This window comes from Chelonia mydas, chromosome 17 (assembly GCF_015237465.2).
Source record: "Chelonia mydas isolate rCheMyd1 chromosome 17, rCheMyd1.pri.v2, whole genome shotgun sequence".
NCBI classification, from domain to species: Eukaryota; Metazoa; Chordata; order Testudines; family Cheloniidae; genus Chelonia; species Chelonia mydas.
Genome location: NC_051257.2, coordinates 3,587,493 through 3,610,364, shown reverse-complemented (window position 1 = coordinate 3,610,364; position 22,872 = coordinate 3,587,493). Strand labels below are relative to the sequence as shown.

Sequence of the window (22,872 nt, the reverse complement as noted above, 5' to 3'; positions counted from 1 at the left end):
GTTGCCAGGCACTACTTTCAGAGCTTTGAGGTTCACAAGAGTTCATGACCATTCAAGACCACGTGCTCAATTGTGACTTAGTGACTAACTAGCTATAAGTCACTCTTCTGCAGGGGGCATTCATGTTGGCAGTTACAGCCAGAAGCCTCTTGTCTGGAGATATGGAAGCATACAATCCATATGGGAAGGCAGTGACCTTTTATAAACTTCCTTGGGTAGCACATACAGCAGTGGAACAATGAGCAGGTGAAACAGTCAAGAATAGAACAAGTAGATGAGATTCACCATCACCCTACCTCTGAAATAGCCTGGAAAGCAGTGCTCCCTAGGGATCTTCTGGGCTGGGATTATCCTGCATCTAGGCATTCCAGTATGTTCCTCTTCCTACCTTTGAATTTACCTGCATTATCTTGTCTCCAACCTGGAGTCCGGCAACTTCTGCTGGGCCTCCTTCTGTCACCCTTGTTACATAGATGCCCTGTAAGAGTCATGTTTTAGTTATTCCAGTTGGAACGGTTACAAATGCACACAAGGCAATAACCTTTACCTAGCAGCACCTTAAAAATGGATTCCATTAAAAAACAAGTCTGATATTAGAAAACAGATGAGTCACACAAGAGCCCAAATGCAGCAGCAGTGCAAGTTGGCTACATTGACTAAGTGGGAAGGGAGTATAACATGGACCAATCAGACTGAGGGAGGACCAGGCATAGGCTTACAAAAAGTGTGCACCACTCACTGAATTCAAGGTGAGTTGAGGGCACTCAGCCTCTTACTGGGGGTCTTAATTATTTAAGTTCAAAGAGAATCTGACCTTGTCAGTTTTATCTTCAGAGAAAGGATTCTGAGCAGGGTCCTGATCAATTCCACCTCCAATACTGAATCCAAGAATCAGATTTTCACCTTGACGGAGTTTATGGATTTCAACTCTTTGCTGAAAGAGATGGGAGGGGGAAAAAGTGCAGGATTCACATTCCTTCTTCTACTCCAGCCAGAGTAGATTAAGTTTAGCTTTATTACATGTAACTATCTCTGAACACAGGACAACAGATTTTGTTTGATGAGCTACTGTGTAACTTCCAGACAAAGGAAGCACATAAGATAGTTTACAAACGAAGGCCATATCACAAGCATGTTTTTTATATTTGCTTAGACAATGAGCAGGGATCTCTGGATCTAAAACCCATTGGTGGATGGGAGCATTTGCTATCTATCCCAAAGAGACAAGCAAACTTAACTTGGGCAACAGCTGTTTGTTTTAATTGATCCTGTTTAAAAGTTATCATTAAGATGAACCATTTCTGCCCTTCAGCAGTAACTGAGGAGCACTTTGTTGTCCTTGCTAGTAAGCCACAACAGAAATAAGCATCTCCAAACATATCCCTAAAGGGCTTGGCACTTAAGCATCTAAAGGAGTTTAACCTCTATCTCTGTTACCACAATTGAAATGGAAGGAGGGATGGCTCCAACAGCAGTAGAATTATATTAGAGATCAGTTTCCTTCAAGCCAGTAAAATGCAAGTGTCAATAACGAGCAGTCTCTCAAACCCACACATCTTACGTTGTTTTGTCCATGGAAAAACTGCGAGTTCCTCCTTTGCGCTCTGCCAATGGGAGCATGTATCCTACTATTGTCACTCATCCACAATAGATAATGGGGCAGAGACTTCTGTTGTCTGCAACATGTTCAGAAACTTAAAGTACTCTGAACGTAGGCTACTAACTCGGCTGAAGAGAGTCCAACTACCAAAGGGTTCACAAGACCAGCTGTAAAGTCGCCCCGGCATCAAGAGCACTAAAAAAGTCTTGATGAGAAGGTTCAGACACCAAGAGATTTTAAAACGTTGTATGAGTAACAGCAGAGGCAGTCTTAGTGACAGAGATATGAAGGGGAGTCATGATCTCATCCAGAACCCTGTCCAGCCGGGGCCTCTCTGCAAAAGAAGTTGTTTAGTCTTTCCTCTTGAATTAGGCCCAGATGCCCCCAGGCTACAAACTGCTCTGCCAAACAAATGATTTGTGCAGCCTTTGCTGCATGACCTACTTTCACCAAAATTATGAGATTTATCATACACATCACCAGGAAGCCTGGTTTGAGTGTGACTGGTAATTCAAAGTGAATTGCTTTGCAATCTTGTTTCATCAAGGAAAGTAGTTCACGTTACTATCTTAGAATATTTTAATTTAATGAACTCAAGCATGACCAACTACAGTTGTATGTTTTTTACTGCCTCTATAGTAACAGAACTCTTAACTATAGCATTGCAAACCCACAGATTACAGATAAAACCAGAAACAAGGATTTAATTTGCAAAAGCTTGCTTGGCATCTCATTTTCACAAGGGTTTTAGCTAGTGAAGTACAAAATTAAATTTTTTTAATCTACTTCACAAGACTAGAATAGCTAAAGCAGATGCCACTCAACTTTTAAAGAGCACCATGCAGCACTGTCTAGTGGAGGACACAGAACAGTCAGTAAGTCTTGTCATGCTACCAGAGTGACACTTTGTATTGAGAGATTAGAAACTGTTTTTCCCTGCTCAGGGGAAGGTTCTTCCCTGTGAGATACTCCAAAATGTAAACAACCTATCTCCTCTAGGTACAGATTGGGTATGGTAACTAGCTTTCCCTTCTGACAGCAACTCCTGGAAAGAAAGCATAGGTTGAGGGCAAAATTACAGGCTACATGTAAAAAGAAAAGATGTACTTGTGGCACCTTAGAGACTACCAAATTTATTTGAGCATAAGCTTTCGTGAGCTACAGCTCACTTCATCGGATGCATTCAGTGTATTCAGCTGTAGCTCACAAAAGCTTATGCTCAAATAAATTTGGTAGTCTCTAAGGTGCCACAGTACTCCTTTTCTTTTTGCGAATACAGACTAACACAGCTGCTACTCTAAAGGCTACATGTACGATTTTTGAAGTTTTTCTTCCCTCAAGTTTGCACGGCTGTCTTTTTCCATTCATCAGAATGCTTCCCTGGGTCAAGTGAGCCCATCTGGAATAGAAGAGGGAGGTGTCTGTAACTCAGCCAAGTAAACAAATAGTCATTTTAATTGGAGTGAGACTCCATATGAGCTCACTGGAAATACTGACAACTTCCACAGACAAACTAAAAATTGCAGCATACCATAATAAGAGACAGACAAGGAACAGACTCCAGGCTGGCAGCCAAACAAGTGGATGGCAGCCGATTTGGTATCTTTTTATGTTGTCTTCAACACTGGAATTGGCTCGGAGGCTGGTTGTTGAGAACAAGGCTAACAGCAACAGCGTGCAGTCACATGGCATTTTTATCTAGCGTGTGCAGGGGGGGCGCTAAGGCACCACAACTTTAGCTGAACAAGGACATTCTTGGTTTTGTTTTGTTAACTGGTGATACTGAGATTCCAATTCAAGAAGACCTATGCTCCTTGAGCAACATGGTGTGCAGGGTGTTTACCCACAGGAAAAGTAACCCATTGTAATCTGTGCACCATCATCTTCTATCCCAGAAGGCACCATCTGCCAAGCTAAACAGTGAACACTTTCCATCAAGATCACAATGGTTTTCGAAGAAAAATACTGTTAGAGAGGTCTGACATCTGAGGTGAAGTCCTCTGATAAGTGGCAAGTTGACTATGCTATGCCTCTTAAATCACAGCACGTACCATGATTCCAGTTTGCGCTCAGTTAGGCTGCCTGGCATTGCAGGGAGATGTCAGAAATCTGACTTGTTTGACAATCACTTGGTTGGACAGCTAGTGCGTGCCACGGTGTGCACCACACTGATATGTGGCAAATTTTCACCTCTACACTTATGATATATTTTACTGGGCTTATTTTCTACGGAGAAGGGTTGATTCTGGAGTCAAATCGGCCCCCATCCAACCTGCGCTGGCTTGCATTAGTGGCAGAACTCACACCAGCTCATACAGCCTCTAAGTTCTTTGTTCTTATCTGACTGTCAGAGACTTTGTGCAAAAAAGGTTATTTTTTCATCCCCTCCACTACAGCTACTGCAAAGTGACATGCATCGCTGCAGTCCTGTGCTCATCAGAAACATACCCATAAGCAAATAGCGGAGACAGCATAATCCAGTGGACCTGGGAGACAGGACAGCTAGCTTTTGTTCCCTGCTCTACCACTGACTCACTATATGATCTTGGGCAAGTCAGATCACATCTGTGCTTCAGTTTTCCTGGATGTACAGAGGGGATAATGATACTTCAATCTTTGGATGAAAGTGGTAAGAAAAATGGTATAACCTAAAGTATATTTGTAGTAAAATCCTTAATTAAAAAAAATACAATAAGGGAAGCCAAGTCACCCAATCCTTTCACACCACCAGAATGAATTAGTTTCACTTTTCCATTCCCCCTACCCCAAATCTAGAAACATGCTACGGTTCTTTTGCTTCAGAGCACATTTCTCAAATACTGTTTTACCACCTTGTTACTTAGGTGCTCATGTATACATGCACACATGCAGGTGCATCAAGGATGGGGGAAAGAATTGTTACATGCTTCAGAATAGTCAGTGAACTGGAGAGGTCTCTTCGAGTTGCCTCCAGTACACTAGCTCGCTCCACGTTTCGACTGCCCAGGTTTCAGAGTAGCAGCCGTGTTAGTCTCTATCCGCAAAAAGAAAAGGAGGACTTGTGGCACCTTAGAGACTAACCAATTTATTGGAGCATGAGCTTTGGTGAGCGAGAGCTCACTTGCTACAGACTAGGTAGCTCTTACGGAGTGCTTTATAAAGGAGGTCGTTTTGGAGACGGGGGAAACAGAGGCACGGAGCAGCGAGGGGCCTGGCTCCAGGCCGCCCCGCAGGCCAGCGGCGGAGGCAGACTGGGACTCCGCTCTCCCAGTGCTCGGCCCCTCGCGCCGCCAGGGGGCGCTTTCACCGCGCGACGCTCCGCCCGAGCGCTTCCCGCGGCGCAGCTCGGAACCTCCCTCCGACTCCTGAAGCGAAGCGCGGCCCGAGGACTCGCGCCCGCCCCCGGCTCCCGCGCCCCCCGAGCCCGGCACTCGTTCCCACACACGCTGCGCTGCTGTCAAACGCCCCCCCCCGTGGTGGGTTTTACTGGGAGCCGAGCAGCCCGAGGGAGACTTTTCCCCTTCTCCCCGGGGGGGGCGGGAACCCAGCACGCGCACGCCCCTTTGCGCCCCGTGGCCGGTGCGGCAGCCCCGGGCGGTTCGCGACCCGCCGCCGCCAGAGCTGAGGGGGCTGCTCCGGGCGAGGTCCTGCCGGGCGGGGGGGGCGCTACGGGGACACGGTCCCGGCAGGGGCCGCCTCCCCCCCCAGCGCTCGGCCCCGCCCGGGGGCGGCCCCTGCCCCACTCACCACCACGGCGGTGACCGGCTGCCCCGGGATGTACGACATGGCCCCGCCCGGCAGCTCGCGCCCGACTCGCCGGCGCGCCCGCCGCCTCGCCAACAAAAGGTCCCTCCGGCCCCGCCCCTCGCTCCGCAGCCGGGGAGCCAATCGGGCGCCGCCTCAGGCCGAGGGAGCAACGGCGCGTGCGCATCAAGGGCGGGGCGGGGCGGGACGGGGGGGCGCGACGTTTCCCAGCAGCCTTTGTTCCAAGATGGCGGGCTGCCGCCGGCGGTAGGCGCGGGTGAGTCGCGGCTGTTACCTCAGCGGGGCAGTGCGGCCGCTGGGGGTCCGTAGTGACGTCGTCCAGGGCCTGGCCTCACCTTCACCCTCGGGTCAAACCGAGCCCGGCGGCGCTGCTTCAGGCATGTCCTTTGCGCCTTGCTCTGGGCGGCCCCCGTCCAGGCCTGGGCCCCCGGGCGAGGGCTGGGCTCCGGCGGCCCCCCGGGCGGGGCGGGGCGGGGGCGGGGGCGGCCCCCGGGGCGGGGCGAGGCGAGGCGAGGGCGGGGCTCCGGCAGCCTCCCCGGGGCGGGGTGGGAGTGGGGGGGCTCGCGCCGCGCCGCCCCGCCCCGCCCCGCCGCCCGGAGGCCGCTGGTGATGCGCTCGGGACCTGCTGTTTCTAGTGTGAAAGCCGGGCTGCGGGAAGGGGCGCAGAGTAGTTTCGAGGCCGATATTCTGCCCCATAAAGGTGCAGGAGCGAGCTGGGGCCAGCCTGGTTCTGCAGCACAGGGTGGTGTCCCCACGGGCCCGGCCATGGCACTGCGGTCTCCATCCCCCAGGCTGATCCTGTATCCCCAGCCATGCTCAGGGCTAAATTGCAGCTGCACTTGGTGTCTTGGCTGGGGGTAAAAGCGGTGCTTTCTTTTAGTCCCTCCTGGAGTCGGTGACCCCAGAGAACACTAAATGAGGGGTGAGTTTAAACTTCCAAATTCCTCACCTGTGCTTCACTCAGCATGGGGGAAAGGGAGCTAGCTTGGGGCTGGGTGGTTTTGCTTTGACTCGGACCAGGGAAAGGAGGAGATGTGGATTTAAATCTGCTTTTACTGCCATCTTGTATAACATATCTATGAATATTAAAGTTTGTGAAATCTTTCTTTTACAGAAAGCTACAGTTGGGGTCTAAACTGCTTGACAAGCCCTTTCGCTTTTGTGTTCTGGTTGCATTCCACCTCAGGTAATTACATTGAGGCACTCCAAATTTCCCAGAAGCTTCAACTAAGCACAATGCTCTTTGCTTTTAGTCCTGAAGTCTTATGTAGTGTTGCTATTGAACAACTAGCATGTTCCACCCTAGTGATAGCTGCATTACACTGTTGAGTAGAGTGATCCCTGTATCTAGTTATTTTGGGTCTAAGCCAAGTGGAGGAGGGGTTCTTTAATATTAGTAAAGCACACTGAAATCATTGGATAAAAAATGCTATAGAAATGCCAAGCACTGGCTTTAATGCAGTGTGCAGCTATATTTGGTTTATTGGGTTCTGTAGTGTCTAGATACTTCTTCCTTGGATTTAATTACAACTTCAAAATTTAGGTAGCTAGCTAAAGAGGTGGCATTGTTGAACAGACCAGACTGATCGAAATTAAGTGTAAATAGGAAATCTTATCCAAACTCTGTGTGCTACAACAAGGAGGATAACAAGGAAAAGGAGGATGTGAATTTAAAAGTTGAGTTGCTGTTAGAACTATGTGTATGTACACAACAATATGTTGCAGGAAAAGGCCATAGAGTGAGGTTATTCATCTCTAAATTGGGCTTGCAAGTCTTATACTGGAAGCTAGGTTCCCTGTAAGCTGCATGCTTGGGCCAAGTGGCTGCCCAGGTGATTAGCTGAGCATCTACACCCTGGCAACATGTGTTCATGTGCCTCTCCCCCCACAGTGCTTGTCCTGCAGCTGCTCCTCTCCTACTTGCTTTGCGGGGGGGGAAGGGTGCTGATGTCAGGATGTTGACCCTGTACCCCATCTCTGCAGAGCAGGGCAGAGGGGACACAGCCTGGCTCAGGAAGGACTTGGAACTGCTGGGGTGAATGGTGAGTGCCTTTCTTAAAGAGACAGTGCACTGAGATTTCCCCAGCAGCCAGCTCACACATACTTCCCCCCCACCCCCACATACCCCATCTCTGCAGAGTGGGGAAGGGGGGACAAGAGGGCTTCAGGACAGAGCAGGAGAGCTTTCAGTGAGTGTCTTAAAGAGACAGCGCATGGCATCTCTCAGAATCATCCCCAGCAGTCAGCACACACCCTGTCTGTCACTCTCACACACACACACTCACCTCCCAACACATAATTGTATTAGTGTTACTACTTCCTGCAATGCACATATAGTCTCTAATTTTATTCTTTCAACGTGTTATTTTAGGGTTTTGACTGGTCTATGCATTTCATAATTTTTATTTCTCTTACACTTAAATTATTTGAGTAGTGAGTCCTAAAATGCCTAACCTGTTCTAGCTGGAGTAATTATCCCTATAGTTACTTTTAAAAAATATATATATGGGTTTTCTGTTTCTACTGGTGATGCACATCTCCAATTTATTCTGCACATGGATGGAAAAAATTAGAGGGAACATTGATTGGAACGAAAATTCTATTTTTTTTAGATGGCCTAAATTTTTCTTACTCTAACAAGTAAATATGTGTGCTGTAAACATATGTAGTGAGGTTGGTACTGTTTTGTTTATGTGTGTGGTGTTAATGACTGTACAAGGCTTTGAGTTTTAGATGTAAACTTACCTGATTAACTCAAGTTAATTTTATATTTGCATAGAGTCCAAGTGTAGACTACCTGATTTGCTTGAATGTTTTAGCAGCTCTTTGAATACCATCAGTTATAACAGCTAGTAGACATGTGAATAGCTCCTTGATTTCTTGTAGTTATTCAAAGACCACCACTTATTTCTAGTGCAGATAACTGGGAATACAGTTTGTCCAAGACACTACTCAAATTAATTTTTTTCAAAGGGTATGAACAATGTTCTGATGACTGATGCATTCCACATGCTGTCAGGCCTGATGTTACCAAAATGTGCAACAGATTATAGGTACTCTTCAGTTTATCGATTTACTGATGGTGATTTTTGCTAAAGAGGACAATTTCCAAGTAGCAGTGCATTTTTCACTCTCAGGTCCTGTTGTTAGTTATGCACAGGAGGGGAAATTGTTCTGTCCCATCTTCCCAAATAAAATGAAATTGACTTAGTACAATAGTTTCTTTTCTCTCCTTTGACCTAGTCTCGTTGGGAGAGAGAAATCCTTGACTCCAAACCAGAGCAATGGCTACCATGGTGGCTAAGCGAGAAGGGCCTCAGTTCATCAGCGAAGGAGCAGTCCGAGGGAATGCAGCCATTCTGGATTATTGCAGGACATCCGTTTCTGCCTTGTCAGGAGCAACAGCAGGAATTCTTGGCCTGACTGGCTTACATGGCTTCATCTTCTACTTCTTGGCTTCTGTCCTTCTCTCAGTGCTTTTGGTATTAAAAGCTGGACGGCGGTGGAATAAGTACTTTAAATCCCGAAGGCCACTTTTCACTGGGGGGCTTATCGGAGGCCTCTTCACGTATGTCCTCTTCTGGACTTTCCTCTATGGCATGGTGCATGTCTACTAAAAATAGTAGTAACCACTTTAGCTGCAATGGGTTTTAATGAAAGGGGAGGACTGTTGCCAAAAACTCATCTAAACAACTATGCCAGCTTTTTAAATTGTTGTTCACTGCTTGTATTGTTAAGGCAGTCAGTAACTTATGTCTGAGAACAAAATTCTGTAGCATTTGTCTAAGTAAATTGAATGTAAAATGTCTTACGGAAAAGTCCCTTAAATTGTTTCCCACGCTTTTATAAGTATCCTATGAATCGCTAAAAATCGCCATTTGTCCACCATTCTTGGCTGGCTTTATTCCTTTTACATTCTGCATCTGTAGGATCAGAAATAGCAGCTATATTTTACTGTGTGTTCCTACTGTCACCGTTTGCACCAGCGTACAAGCATTGGTAAAGTATTTTTAACCATAAGCTTAATGCAATGAAATCTGAAAGGCAACACTGACACAAAGTTAATTTCACAGTAATATGTAATTAAATGTACATGAAACTCTGGACAGAAGTATCTTATTTGTCTGGATCATTCGTGTAAGTGATCCTGGGTGCAGTCACTTTACAAACAGGAAATTAAAGCTACTAAAACATTTCAATCTCTTCCATACATTGACTTTGCAGAGCATTTTTTTTAATGGCAGATATAAAAGGTAATAAGTAGCACAATGCTTTCCACTGCCATACTACATTATGCCAAAGGAAACCACAGTATCCTAAGAATCGGTATTCATTATAGCTAATGTGAACAAACCCCCGGCCAGAGATCTGGAATAGACTCACTCTTAGTATTTCCCCAAACATACAATGCATTATTGTGGTAATATACTTCATTTTCTGCAAGAAAATCAAGGACAGACTGAGCTGTAAACTGTAGCTTTTAGCTATAGGATAGACCCTGCAATCCCTCTTCATCCATTTTCTTAGTGAATGGGTATATAGTCTCTGCACTTGTATGGTGACAGGTCTCTGAAGCACACTTATATACACTTAGCAGTATTTCCATACGAGGAGAAAATCAAATAGTCAGTAGCATTATTGCAGTTCACCCTATTCTAAAGCATAAATTACTAACCAGTGACACAGAACAGTCAGTGTAAAACATTTTCCCACTTATACTTTGAAATGCTTTTTTTAAAGTAGTCTTCCCTCTATTTTAAACTTTATTTAATATTAAAACAAAGATGTTATATATGATAAAGGGAAATTGACAATGATACTATTAATATTGTCAGCCATACTATATATTTACAATAGTTTTATCTTTGGTCGCCTGCAAAATAACATGGTCTAGTTACTTAATTCTGTCAGAGCTATTTTTCTATATTATCATGCATCTTTTAAACATGGGCACTTTAGCTATGCTTAGATGGGCAGCTTTATTAATATACTTGTACTGTTCAAATGTTGAGTATCAGAGGGGTAACTGTGTTAGTCTGGATCTGTAAAAGCGGCAAAGAGTCCTGTGGCACCTTATTAGACAGACGTACTGGAGCCTAAGCTTTCGTGGGTGAATACCCACTTTGTCAGATGCTTGCATCCGCCGAAGTGGGTATTCACCCACAAAAGCTTATGCTCCAATACGTCTCTTAGTCTATAAGGTGCCACAGGACTCTTTGCTGCTTGTTCAGATGTTGTGCATGCTTTTCAAAACAAAATGGAGAAACCAGCATGTATATGGTTAATCACCATTATCTAAAATAATGCAACTTACAGAAGAGACGCAACATTGTCCTAAAATGGAGTTAATATATAGCAGTGGAATTTGTCCAAGAAAAATATCAAACTCTATTTAAAAAAAAACCTTCTGAGAATCCGGTAGTTACTGTTTATGAATAATCTCTGTACAGAGTTTAAAGAAAAAAAATGGGGATCAAATTTTGTGATGAGGGACCTAAAGTCTTCAACTCTGGAAGTAAGTTAGGTCCTTTCTAACAAGGTAGCATTATTTGGGCAAGTTAAAGTATTAGACTACAAAGCAGGCCTAGCCTTGTTTTTATTTCTGATGAGCTGTTTGAGTGAATCATACCGTAGTATGAGGTGATACAGCATTGTATTATATTTGTTTCAGCTTCAAAAACTACTTAAGTATAGATGGTTAAGATAGTTATATTGGCTTAGTAAGTTTACACAGTCCTGTTTGCATCAAGCTAATGCTGTCAGGTTTCACCTTAACACATCATTCACCAGTTTTTTAATTGAGTGAAAAGACTGACGTAGGACTATTAATGTCATATTTCAAAACAAGGCAGATTAATCTTCACCACCTACCATTTTCATCCAAGGCTAGCGAGTCAAATTCATTCTAAGGAAGCACAGAGCCAAGTAGAATTGACTTTTGTGGTTTTGCTTCCTAGTGTTTTTTGGGAAGTTATATCACCATCTGAATTTAGGCCACAGAGCTTAGAGTCAAAAACCAATGGAGCAAAAAAAAAAAATTTTAAGTATTAGATTTCTAACTTTTAAATAAATCCTGTAACTTGTGGGGTTAGGAGATACAGAATGACTTGGGAAACAAGTTCAATTGGTGCTATTCCCCTCCCACACCCCCACATTTCAAACTATGGATAACGAAAGAGCAGACACAGTAGGTGTCCCTCACTAGAGCGTGCCTGACCCAGTAACAGTGACTATCCATTCCTACTGGCAGAAGTATCAAATTCCTCCTCTGTCAGGAATGAGTAAGTAAGGTAGAGAGGATAATCATCCATGAGCTACACAAAAAGCACAATGACAATAAAAGGGAGTTGCTGAGAAAAGCAGATGAAACCAACTGGTAAAGGAAGGGAGGCTTGGTCATTGAATGTGCTGTCATTGACAGGTGCCTTGATGCATGCTGTTAACACACTGAATGTTTGATACTTTCTTTCCACATTCAGCTTCCAAGGGCAGTTTGTTCAAAAGAAAATGCAGACAAAAGTGTTATCAGGCCAGTCATACAAGCATTTGTCAACTTCCTTAGAAAGAAGTATCACCCAACTTGTTTCAAAATATTCCCCTAATCAGCTACCTGCTGTGCCACACTATGCTTTCTTGTACCCCAAAATGTCCAGTTACCTGGACCAATTACTAGGGGACAAACCCCATCCCTTTACTGTAGGTTATTCTGGTATTTTTAAACACTAGATTTAACAGAAGTTCTGTATTTATTTGCTCATGAGAGCTTTCCCAGGCCAACTGCAAATATCACTGAGCCTGTTTGGTTTTGGAGTGGGGTTGGTAAAGTGCTTCTATGGAAATAGGAGGATACCATGATCTATATAGTAAGTGCTCTTCCTGTGAAAACATCTTTAGAGTCACTTTACCTGTGGTATGATGTTATCTGAACTACAGACAAATTGAATGGAACACTGGATCTCATTTATCTCAACAGCAGCCCAAATTATTTCAATCTACTCTTACAGGTAGATCATGCAAGACTTGGGAACTGGTGTTGCAGTGCAGCTGAACAGAAGGTGATTCTGTTTTCCCAACCTCAACCCTCCTAACAATGTCAAATGCCACGTGTTCTTTGATGTCAGTGATCTTTCACTAGCAAAGCAATGCAGTGCTAGAGAATAATGCTGGTTATCTATGTATGTGCATATAAAAATGTCACCTGGTTTCTTCTACATTTTTCTTTATAATACAAAAATTCTGTAGCAATGACAGGTGTCATCAGCTCAAGATAGGGAAGAATGCCTTAGGTCAGAAGGTGTGATATTTTTAGCAAACTGCTCTCTTGAACAGAATAGCTATAACTGACTTCTTCTCTGGGCATCCAAATGATACAATAGACCTGACCAGGGGTGTCTCCACCTCAAAGTTTGGTTGCTGTGTTTTACCACCGTAGTCTTTATGGAACATGTTTTCCAATTGACAGACCCTTAGGTCTCAACTGTCTGTAGTTGTCTCTGCTGCTCTAATGTAGCCAGTGATTCTGAGTTCTGGTTCCCATTCACTGTTCCACCTGGTAAAGACTTCCTTGAACTGGACCTGTGGGAACAAAAGGCAAGAATGGCAGTACCTTGAGTTTATTTACCTTGTTGTGAAGCAGAAGAGGGGTCTTGGTAGGACCTTCAGCATTTCCAGGAGACACAGACAAAGAATGTTTAAACCATTGCTTCTGGAGATGGGTAAATTTCTCCCTGGCTTGGCTAATGGACAGAACTGAGCCATTTTCATAAGTAGTCTGTTTTGACTAAACTATAAGTGTTCAAAACAAATGTTTGTTGTTTCAATTGATTGTTTTTTAAGGTCCACTTGTACATCACAGAAGCTACGTTGAGTCATAGATTTTTGCATAATGCCAGCAATGGCCTCAGGGCACCTTGCTGTAACTCCAGTAGGAGCTCCTCACATATCCACATGCACAAATAACCTTATCTATTCCACGAAGCTCATACTGAATTTGTGATGTCAAGTTTTTTAGAAAAAAATCTTTCCCACAATTTGTTGGCAACTTCATGATTGAAACAGAGGGGGCAGTTGTTCCACTGATGTAGATCTGTAAACTCCCTGTTAATTCAAGTAGATTGCACACAAATATAATCAAAAGGAGCTTAGACGGAACATGAAAAATAAATGTCAACGTGACGCTCAGACGTCAGGATTCAGAGCAATGGAGCTCTGGCACTGTGACAATGTTCTATTACAGGGACTGTGTACTCGAGGTTTTATTAGATGGATGCAGGTGCAGCAGTGACTCACACTGCCATTCTCAGTTGGCTGAACTCCAGGGGCACAGAAAATGGATCTACAGGGTCTAAGTCTGCCACACCTGAGAGGACATGGCCCCTGTTGCATCCCTGCCAGGCCTACATCAGCTTAGCGCTGAATCCACCCTTTAATGTAGCAGCTCTCGGGCTGGAGTTGTAATTTTCATCTTTATAAGTGAAAGGACAAGGCATCCAATACTTTTAGTAGTTGCCATTGATTCCATTTGGCATTGTTATGGATGGAGAGGCAGGAGGCCGTTTGCAGCTTGAACAATGACACAGCAGTTTCCCTGACTCCAGAAATGACTTATGGAGGGAGCAGCTTGGCTACGTTCATCTGTATGCATGTAATTTCCTGGAAGCAAATGCCTTTCCTCTACAATTAAAATTTCCCGTGTTTCTATATTTCTGTCCATTTAATGACTGGACGGTCTAATGCTACACACATAAATGCAACAAAAGTCCCACTTACTTCACTTCCTCATATTTTTTGCCTCGATAGAAGTTGCTCTTTTTCATCAAATACAGCAGCACCACGTCGCAGAAGAAAGCCCCCTGCAAAATATTTGAGGCAGCACAGTACTATAAAAAGCAACGGAAAGCAAATGCATAATCTCCCTGTAAAAAATCCCCAAAGCCACTACCTTGTCCTCCTCCCAATCTCTCCTGAAAACTCACCTGTGCTGTGAAGCCTACAAAATGTTTGACAATGGCTACTCTCAGCCAGCCTGCCGTGACTGTTGCTTATTATGATAATCATGATCCTCCCACTGTCACCCTGTGCTCTCGTTTGCATGTTGCATCCACCTGTTCTCTCATGCTCAGACCGTAAGCTCTTTGAGGCTAGGACTGTCTTTGCCTGATGTGCATAGAGCACCTAGCACACTGGGGTCCTGTTTGGCAACTCTAGGCACTACTGCAGTGCAAATAGTCATGTCTTCAATCCCAACCTTGCATATGAAAGGCTTTAGCAAAGCAATTGTTTCCACTCTATGGGGCCAGAATACTCGAGGCTACTAGATATAACTTAATTAGATAGCTCCAGGGCATCTGAGCACCTCACAACAAACCTGTGAGGCAGGACAGTTGTAGTATCTATCCCCGTTGTGCAGATGGGAAACTGAGGCATAGAGGAAATACGTGATTTGCCCAAGGTTCCACAGGAAGTCTGCAGCTAAAGCAGGAATTAAAACCAGGTCTTCTAAATCCCAGACTAGCACCCTAACTGCTGCACCATCCTTTCTCGGTGTCATCCATATCTGCTTACCCAAAAATAACTGGTGACTTCCACTACCAAGAAATGCAGCCAGTGTTAAGACTGGTACATGTTAGCATGGAAAAGACACCGGGTTCACAAACATCAACATCTGCATTTGCTACATATGGACCAGGAATGTGATTCTATTTAGCTTTTATTCATTAACACAGCAACATGCCAATTTCCCTCAGCAGGAGCATCTTGCCCAGATTGGTTTCAGACAATGGGACAAACAAGAGAAGGAAAAAGACACCAAGTCACAATTCAGAGGGGGCTTATTATAAAGTCTACTCATTAATAATTCAGTGATAATGGGATTAATCTTGCTTTGTCTGTCTAGGCTTTCACACTATAGTCATCACCACGGTATCTGAGCTAAGAGATGTCAGCATATCACAGCTTTTTCCTTCTGCATGCGTTGCATCTCTCAAGTACAATAGTAGGCCTAATTTGCAGCAGGCACTGGTTAAAGGAGGAAAACAAAGGCTATGGCACAGTTTATAATCTAAGCATTTATACTGTGCTCATTACCGCAGTGTCTGTTCTCCCTAATGTGTTCTGCCGTGCTGGGGTGCCCACAGCACAAAGTGTATTAACTGATGTCTCCCTTTTAAAGGCACAAACCCAACCGATCAGCCTTTCTAAAGAACTTGACTATTTTTTCAGGCCAACTGTTTATCCTGGAAACATCTCAACTGCAGGATTTGGACATGGTTCAGGTTCTGATGCTTTTCTTTCATCCATAAATAGGATGATACATTTACTTACTGCACCCATAAGCGCAAGTCCTGAGCCCACGTTGATTATCGTTGGAATGATGTTAAATTTACCTGCCTGAAAGAAATAATAGAACACTTCGTGTTAGCCGAGCAGTTACCACAAGCTGAACTGATGGCCACAGAGGGTAAATTTGGCTCGATGCATGTGTTTCGTTAGCAGTACGTGATGGAAGCCAGCAGGCAGAGTTACTGAGCAAGCTTTGAGACTAGGGCTACATTCTAAGAGGCATGGGTTTGTCTGGTAGCAGCCTGGCCCTGCTTGCCTTTCTGGGGCTGTGGTGTCACACCAGACTAGGTCTCTCCTGTATGCTGATCCTCTTTCTCCAGCTCTACTTCTCATACTACAGTGGGTATTGACAGGAAACCAAATAACATCTTCCATAGTCCTCTTACTGCTGGACATCACATGAACCAGTTTCCTCAATGAGCATGAGATGTGTAGAGTGGATCCTGCTGGCTGATATTGACTAATCTATTAATCTTACTTTGAGCAGCCTAGTGCTTCCCTTCAGCCTCAGCTGCACTCCAGCCTCTTTTCTTCCCTTTGTGTATCAAGGCAGCTTGCTAGTGCCAATGAAACGTTGCCTGCCAAGAATCCTCCCCCCTCACAAACAAGGGGGTGGTTTCGCCCTAGTGCTGCCCTTTCCCACTCTGGTGGTACCTACCCAACAACAAAAGTCTGACTCCACCCTTATTTCTTCCAGGACCAGAAATATCCTGGTCTAGGCTCCTCACCTTGCCATTCACCATCACATCAAAGCGTATTCCGTAGGCTTTTATCAGTGTCCTGTACTCGACTCCTTCAGCATCCTTGTAATATTTGGCAAATCTAGAAAGCAGAGAATGCAAGAACATTGATTTTTAACCCAGTCACCTGCCTCCCTCACGTAAGAACAAGTTTGAATTCACCCTCTCTGTTCAAACCCAGGTATATTTCCCTTTAAAAATCAGGGGTATATTTGATTAACAAGCATGACCTTGTCCTAAACTTGAGGTCTCAGAGGAGCATGTGGATGGGTTCTGTATCAGCCAGTTCTTGACATCATGTTTCATTTCTAGCCTTAGCCAGACTAATAGGAAAGCCTTTCTTGCTGGGTAGCTCTAAGCCTATTGAAATCACTGTAATGGCCTCAGCGTACATTTCCTTACCATTACAGTGGGAGACTGGAAGGTAAAAACCCTAAACCTGTTCGATTTCCATGGATCACTCTCAGTGGCTGGCTGACCCTGGTGGGGGTGATGATGCAGAAGCAGTGCTTAATGCAGAATATGAAAGACTCAGCAAAACTCATAGAAGATCTCTAATTCTAGATTAGGAATCACTGCAAATACATCAAGACTTCGGTGTCTGCAGTGTGTGAATGGTACTAGCTTTGTGGAGAGAGAGACTGTGCGTGTGTAAGTAAACTGCGAGGAAAATTTTAAAAGGCCATATACCATGGAACCGGCATAGGCTCAGCGGAAAGAGTTAGCCAGGAATAGTTAGGAACAGAATCTGATTTAACCTATGAGCCGATACTGTTACAGTGGCATTTTCAAGGGCCCCTGTGCCTGAGAGTTATACAGTGGTACCCAGTCCCATCATTGCCTTTGATTACCTGAAGTTGTATCCAGAGGAAATGGATTTTTCCGCAAACTTGTTGTCCAGACGGCTAAAAGAATAGTGAGGGTTGCATTCAGAAGGAGGTTTATCAAGATCACAGTCCCATTCAATCTGAATTCCTATCACACCACCCTTAACGAAAGAGAGACACGTTTTCAGTGTGCTTTTTTGTAGCTTGGCTTGGTTTGTTCATTTTTAAATCATGTCTGCTCCTCTGCCGAGTGTCCCTTGAGGGAGATAAAAGAGAAGAAGGCTCCTCTGGTCCTGAACTCATACTCAGATCAGGATGAGCCAAACTTAGGCAATTGTGGTTAATCATATTTTTCTACAGTCATCCTGGCTCTTCCCATGCTGGGCATCTGGAGACAGTTTCACTGACAGCTTCCTCACAGTGCCCCTGACACCAACTCCAACCCCACCTAGAAGGGCCCATCTGTACTCTCTGTTGTAATGAGGATTTTCATGCCCAGGGTGTTCATTAAGTTCCTGTTAGCTGACGTGTTCACTTTAGCGAAGAGGACCTTTGTCCACTAGGGATAAAATTCTGTCCTGTGCAGAGGGTCAGCATGAGGACTGTGGAGCACTTAGCCCTAATTATCCGGGGACTTGAGAGGGGCTTAGGTCTTGCGCTGGCTCCTCTGTACAGTAAATTTCAGCACTAACAGTAAAATATTCTGTATTTCTTTGGACTTGAAAGGGTTCCACAGGTGGAAGCATCAGTCAATGGTATATTCATGAAAGCTACGTTCCCTTTAGGGAGTATAGTTAAATGTAGTCCTTCAAGGGACCTGAAGAAGAGCTCTGTGTAACTCAAAAGCTTGTCCCTTTCACCAACAGGAGTTGGTCCAATAGAAGATATGACCTCACCCACCTTGTCCTTCAAGGGACACTGTTAAAGGTGGCTGTGGCAGGGATGGTGACATTTTAACATGTAAGGTTCAGGACTTCTTTACATAGATCCGAAACAGACATTTCAACCATGTTTTAAAAGAACATCCTGAGAGCAACTCATACACAGCCCTACAATAACAAACTAGGGTGCTCAGCCAGACATGTACAAGGTACCCTACAGTAATGCACAATTGGGCAGGCGGAAATACTTCAGTTCCATGGGGTTATTATAGGCAAGAGACAAGATGATTTTAAAGCTCAATGACCTGCCATAGTTCTGGAAATGAGAAGTCCTCATAGGGGTGAGGGGGAGTTTTGGTCACTGGAAGGATTATCAGCTTTTCCAGAGAGGAATGTCTGTTTAGCTGGTGCGGTGTATGGGAGAATAAGGAATGTTCATACCTTAGATGCCATGTCCTGAAAGTTGTTCCCAGCCCAGCTCACGAGTTTGCCCAGGTGGAATATGGGGCAGTAAAGGTGCTGTGCACTGAAGTGGCAGTTTTTCAGGTAGAATTCATCATCAGTGTTTAGCACATTAGTCCTGCATATAGTGAACAACAGAACCAGTCTGACCTTTCTCTTTGCCTGCCCTACAGAACAGCCTTAGGAAGATTCTCTTCCAAGGCCACAGAGATGAGTCTCCTCTTCGACACCCACCATAATAATCCAATAGGACAGAAAGGGCATTCTTGCCACTAACCCTATTATCCTGTGAGCATCTCTGCAGCCACCCCCAATGAATGCATTCTGCTGTGCTTGGATGCAAACAGACCCTGAGCCTGCACATAGATCCACGCAGGCAGATTTATGCCCATGCAGACCTGACAGCAAGATCAGGCTCTAAAGGAGGATCCAACCCTCATTCAGGCAGTGACTTTCGAAACCACACCTGGATTGTTCCTTCAGTTTTTAAGCAGAGCTTCCTGTTGCAATTCTGTCTCGTGTTCTCTCTCATAACAATAGGCTAGAAATGCACAACTGAAGCTACCCAGAGTGGTGATGGGAAAATGCTGGTTTCGATAGAGATTTCTGTAAGTAGAGCCATAGCCAATAGCTCCTGTTCCCACCTTCACACCCATCCTTACAAGTGGAATATTGAAAATCAGCATTTTCCACTCAACTTGCCCAGGTTATTTCATTTTTACAGCATAATAATTTGGGGGTGAAACTCCAAAATGTTCTTATTTTTTACCTAACCAGTGAAAACACAATCCCCCATCAGCTTCCCCCAGCTTGGGGAGTTGGTTTCTTTCTAAATGAAGGCCCAAGTACCCCACTCCCCTTTCCCCTGAATACTGCTGGTTGATAGACATGCTGGGTTTAGATCATGTAGGCTATTAGGGAGGCTGCCAGCCCAGTTGTACTCTAGGCGTGAGAGGGGAATACCCCAATATTCATATACATGGGCTTGTTATCCAGTTAGATTAATAAAAATCCTGTGATGGAAATAATGGGTCATATTCATCCCATTGGTCAGTGCAATGACAGCTTGGATACACATAGCCAGACAACTGTCAAAGATTACGTTCCATAAGTGACGGTCTAAATCCAGCCACTGTTTGGCTGGGAAGCTCTCACCAGACTGAAAATCTTCCCCTAAAATCAAATCCTTCATTACCTTCCCTGCTCCTACATAGCCAGGAACCAAATACTGTCCTCCGGTTACCAACAGGAAACAGTCACCATCCTAGACAGGAGTGTTCAGATCACATGCCAACATGCATTGAGGAGAAAAACACAGGAGCCATTTGGATTATTGACAAAAGAAAGGTTGCTGATAGAGAAAGAAACAGAGACAGGCACACACTTACTTGGAGAATTTAAACTTAGGGAAGCGGATCGAGTTTTTGATGTAAACAGTGAAGTTTTCTGCATTCGCTAAAAGCGGCTTCCTGAAAGAGAGGGGGCAAAGTTCTCTTGGGTTTATACTCATTGTTCTTCTTCCCATTGACGTTTAACTGACATGTTCATGTAATAAGCAGAAGCAGAGTCCAATCCTGCAGAATGCCCCCTGAAGACAGAAAAAGGGCTGCTGCACAGACCCTTGGCTCCTGTTGAGAATCAGTTCTGTTCCACATTCTTCCCCTTTGGCCAGCCTCCCTCGGTTGTCATGTTTTGTCAGGGAGTTGTTTGAGAAAAGGGCAGTGTTAGAGGGAGTCAGGCAATAGCAAGAGTTGGAAGATGCCCTGCAAGAAGCATGTGCACCATCTTTAGAAGGAGCAAGGTGTGGGCCCCTAGGCACCCTCATGCAGAATTTCCTGCTGCCCTGACACATTTTAAACATAGCAGATGTTTCTGACCTCGTGCGTTCAAGCCAACGGGAATCTCTGCAAATACAACCCAGCGACTTATCTTCAGTTGCTCATTAGGAAATGGAAGCCATGCTTCAAAATAAGACAAAAGACAGGCAACTCATGCTCAGTAAAATTGCCAGAAGGGGAACATACTTGGGCTTGGACTTTTTCTCCACCGGACACCACGCTAATATTTCACATGTCCCATTGGTGTTGCTCCCGACTTTCAAACAGCGGCCAGTCTTGACCCCTGTGGTGCAGACAAGATCATGGAAAAGCTCATTCACCTCCCTTTTCCCTGGCCCACTAGGGCAGATGAAATGTTACTTTGTCTTCATTGTAACCCTAAATCCTCCCAGCTGTGAAATGTTCTCTCCCTGCTTGAACAACTGCTCTGTTGTTGCTTTTCCTAGCAGCCTCAGGGTACCTTGGCAGGGAGACTGTGATCCATTTGGTTTAGCAGAGCTCTGTTTAAATGGGCTGTAAACAAGTCAATGATCTCAAATAAAGATGGCTAAGCGAGAGTGAAGTCACTGCTGCTCCCTCTCAGTTACTGACTGGAGACATCCGGGATCAGGACAGTCCCAGCAGCTCAGCATGATATTGGCTTTCATCTCCCCAGAGAACAGCAGTCCAACATGACACATCCAGGGGTTCCCTTTCTTCCAAGGAGCCCTGGGTCCTTTGTTAATTGCTGACCTCAGTCTCAGGGCTGTTGGGGGGCCACTGCTGACCATGCTACAGTGCTCGGCTCAGGCTGGGGCTCCTGCTACAGTCGATTCCATTTGAAAAAGCCAGCTCACTTTGGAAGGCAAGAGCTGGGCTGCTGTGAATCATCAACCACCCTTTACAGCACACAGGGAGGAGGGGAGGAGGAACTGTACCAGTAACATCTATGGCTCAGGGCCAACAAGATGTGCAATGATATGCAGTGACCCCCCCCCAAAAAAAAACAACCAAACAAAAACAAACAAACAAACAAAAAACCTCCTGGGGTTACGGCCCAGACCCAAGGTCACAGTCCCAACTGCTCTGGAGTGCCCAGGGAGATCAATGGACACATCCCTATCTTGCTATCTCCTGTTAAAAAGGGAGTGTTCCCAATATCATAAAAAGAACAGGAGGACTTGTGGCACCTTCGAGACTAACACATTTATTTGAGCATGAAGTGAGCTGTAGCTCACGAAAGCTTATGCTCAAATAAATGTGTTAGTCTCGAAGGTGCCACAAGTCCTCCTGTCCCACTTGCTTTCCTCAACCAGGCCTCCGAAGAGTTTTGCTGACTGGCCAAGTCAGTGCCCAGGGGGTGCCACTACTCCAGCACACCTATCCTCCACGGCTCTTTACTCAGTTACTCATGCCACATGCCTTGGGCAACTCCTCTTGAGCCAGACTCCCAACTGGCTGCATTCAGAACCAGAGACATGCTGTGAAATCTCTGCCCCAGGGAGATCCTTGGGGATTCTGCAATATATTTAATGCCAAGCACCAAGAATCCTGTTAGGCCCAGGCTAGGTGTTGGAGCCAGCTGACCCTGCCCTGCTGCTGCTACCAATGTGTGTCGCAGGATAGGATATAAGTCAACCAATGGTAAAATACATTATTAATGTAATTTATGTCGGCTTTGTGCTCCTGAAAAGAGAAGACTAAGAACACTGGTTAGGACCAGGTGCACTGTGGGCAGGTGTGGCACCCGATTTCCCCACAGCTCTGCTGATGCATCTCCATCCTGCAGGACCCCCAGCTTCTAGTCCTGGGTCCACCTCTATGGCCACTTTCTCAAGCTCTCCCAAGGCCACATCCCGTTACTCACTAAGAGACTCCCATAAAGCTCTGCCAAGATACCTCAGTCCTGACTTGCAACACCCCTGTTATTCTGGGACAGAGACTCCCATAAATCTCTCCCTCCTCCTCCAATCGTCTTCTCAAGCTAAGTTCTTAAGTGGAGAATTGTCTTCCTCAGAAGGCAAGCTAATTGCTCAAGAAGTGCAGGGGGATGATCTCATCTCTTACCATTGCCAGCTATCACAGCTTCCCCCGCAGGGCAGTCCCTGTTCTTGCTGCACAGTGCGTCTCGAATGCCAGTACTCTGCAAAGCAGATGATTGCAGCAAGTAAGGCATGTGATAGAAAGCATAGTGTGCTTTCACTGGAACGCTCCTCCACATAGAACTTCATGTACCCGCCACCCCAAAAACACTTAGATTTGCATTGTGGGGGTGAAGAACTAAGTCAAAGGGATACATCTGAACTCATGTCAGCCTCCCAAAATTCATTCATCCACTCAGGCTGGATGAACAAGGTTTTTGATAGGAGAGTAAAATATTATGTTTTTCTTCCTCCTCATCACAGTAATTGGGTGAGACTTTCAAAAAATACCTAAGTGATTTAGAAACTTGAGTCCCTT

The 22,872-nt window shown here is 45.1% G+C and overlaps 3 protein-coding genes across 12 annotated transcripts in view; 1 reads left to right on the top strand and 2 right to left on the bottom strand.

Moving 5' to 3' along the window:
• The window catches only part of TAX1BP3 (Tax1 binding protein 3), an 11,108-nt gene extending 5,642 nt beyond the window's left edge, over positions 1 to 5,466 (bottom strand). The window contains exons 1-3 of one of the 2 annotated variants that reach the window (XM_037880448.2): positions 5,327 to 5,466; positions 815 to 934; positions 401 to 478 (exon numbers count right to left, since the gene is read on the bottom strand). In XM_037880448.2, coding sequence (XP_037736376.1) covers positions 401 to 478; positions 815 to 934; positions 5,327 to 5,365 — 237 coding nt within the window. In that variant the 5' untranslated portion in view covers positions 5,366 to 5,466. Of the gene's footprint in view, positions 1 to 400; positions 479 to 814; positions 935 to 1,561; positions 2,800 to 5,326 lie in introns of those variants that run through there. The other variant, XM_043531210.1, reaches the window with a different exon arrangement.
• Positions 5,457 to 9,450, top strand: EMC6 (ER membrane protein complex subunit 6). 8 transcript variants are annotated; one of them, XM_037880454.2, is made up of 4 exons: positions 5,457 to 5,600; positions 6,459 to 6,530; positions 8,318 to 8,397; positions 8,588 to 9,450. In XM_037880454.2, the coding sequence occupies exon 4, from the start codon at positions 8,629 to 8,631 to the stop codon at positions 8,959 to 8,961; it is 333 nt and encodes a 110-aa protein (XP_037736382.1). In that variant the 5' UTR covers positions 5,457 to 5,600; positions 6,459 to 6,530; positions 8,318 to 8,397; positions 8,588 to 8,628; the 3' UTR covers positions 8,962 to 9,450. The 8 variants fall into 8 exon arrangements, with proteins under 8 accessions (XP_037736382.1, XP_037736381.1, XP_037736377.1 ...); XM_037880453.2 differs by lacking the exon at positions 8,318 to 8,397 and adding an exon at positions 7,328 to 7,386; XM_043531212.1 differs by lacking the exon at positions 5,457 to 5,600 and adding an exon at positions 5,948 to 6,266.
• Positions 9,406 to 22,872, bottom strand: part of P2RX5 (purinergic receptor P2X 5) — a 25,584-nt gene continuing 12,117 nt past the window's right edge. The window contains exons 4-12 of one of the 2 annotated variants that reach the window (XM_007057658.4): positions 22,480 to 22,555; positions 20,620 to 20,716; positions 19,984 to 20,064; positions 18,575 to 18,713; positions 17,277 to 17,413; positions 16,414 to 16,507; positions 15,668 to 15,733; positions 14,114 to 14,196; positions 9,406 to 12,919 (exon numbers count right to left, since the gene is read on the bottom strand). In XM_007057658.4, the coding sequence (XP_007057720.2) occupies positions 12,811 to 12,919; positions 14,114 to 14,196; positions 15,668 to 15,733; positions 16,414 to 16,507; positions 17,277 to 17,413; positions 18,575 to 18,713; positions 19,984 to 20,064; positions 20,620 to 20,716; positions 22,480 to 22,555 (882 nt within the window). In that variant the 3' untranslated portion in view covers positions 9,406 to 12,810. The remainder of the gene's footprint in view (positions 12,920 to 14,113; positions 14,197 to 15,667; positions 15,734 to 16,413; positions 16,508 to 17,276; positions 17,414 to 18,574; positions 18,714 to 19,983; positions 20,065 to 20,619; positions 20,717 to 22,479; positions 22,556 to 22,872) is intronic. The other variant, XM_037880444.2, reaches the window with a different exon arrangement.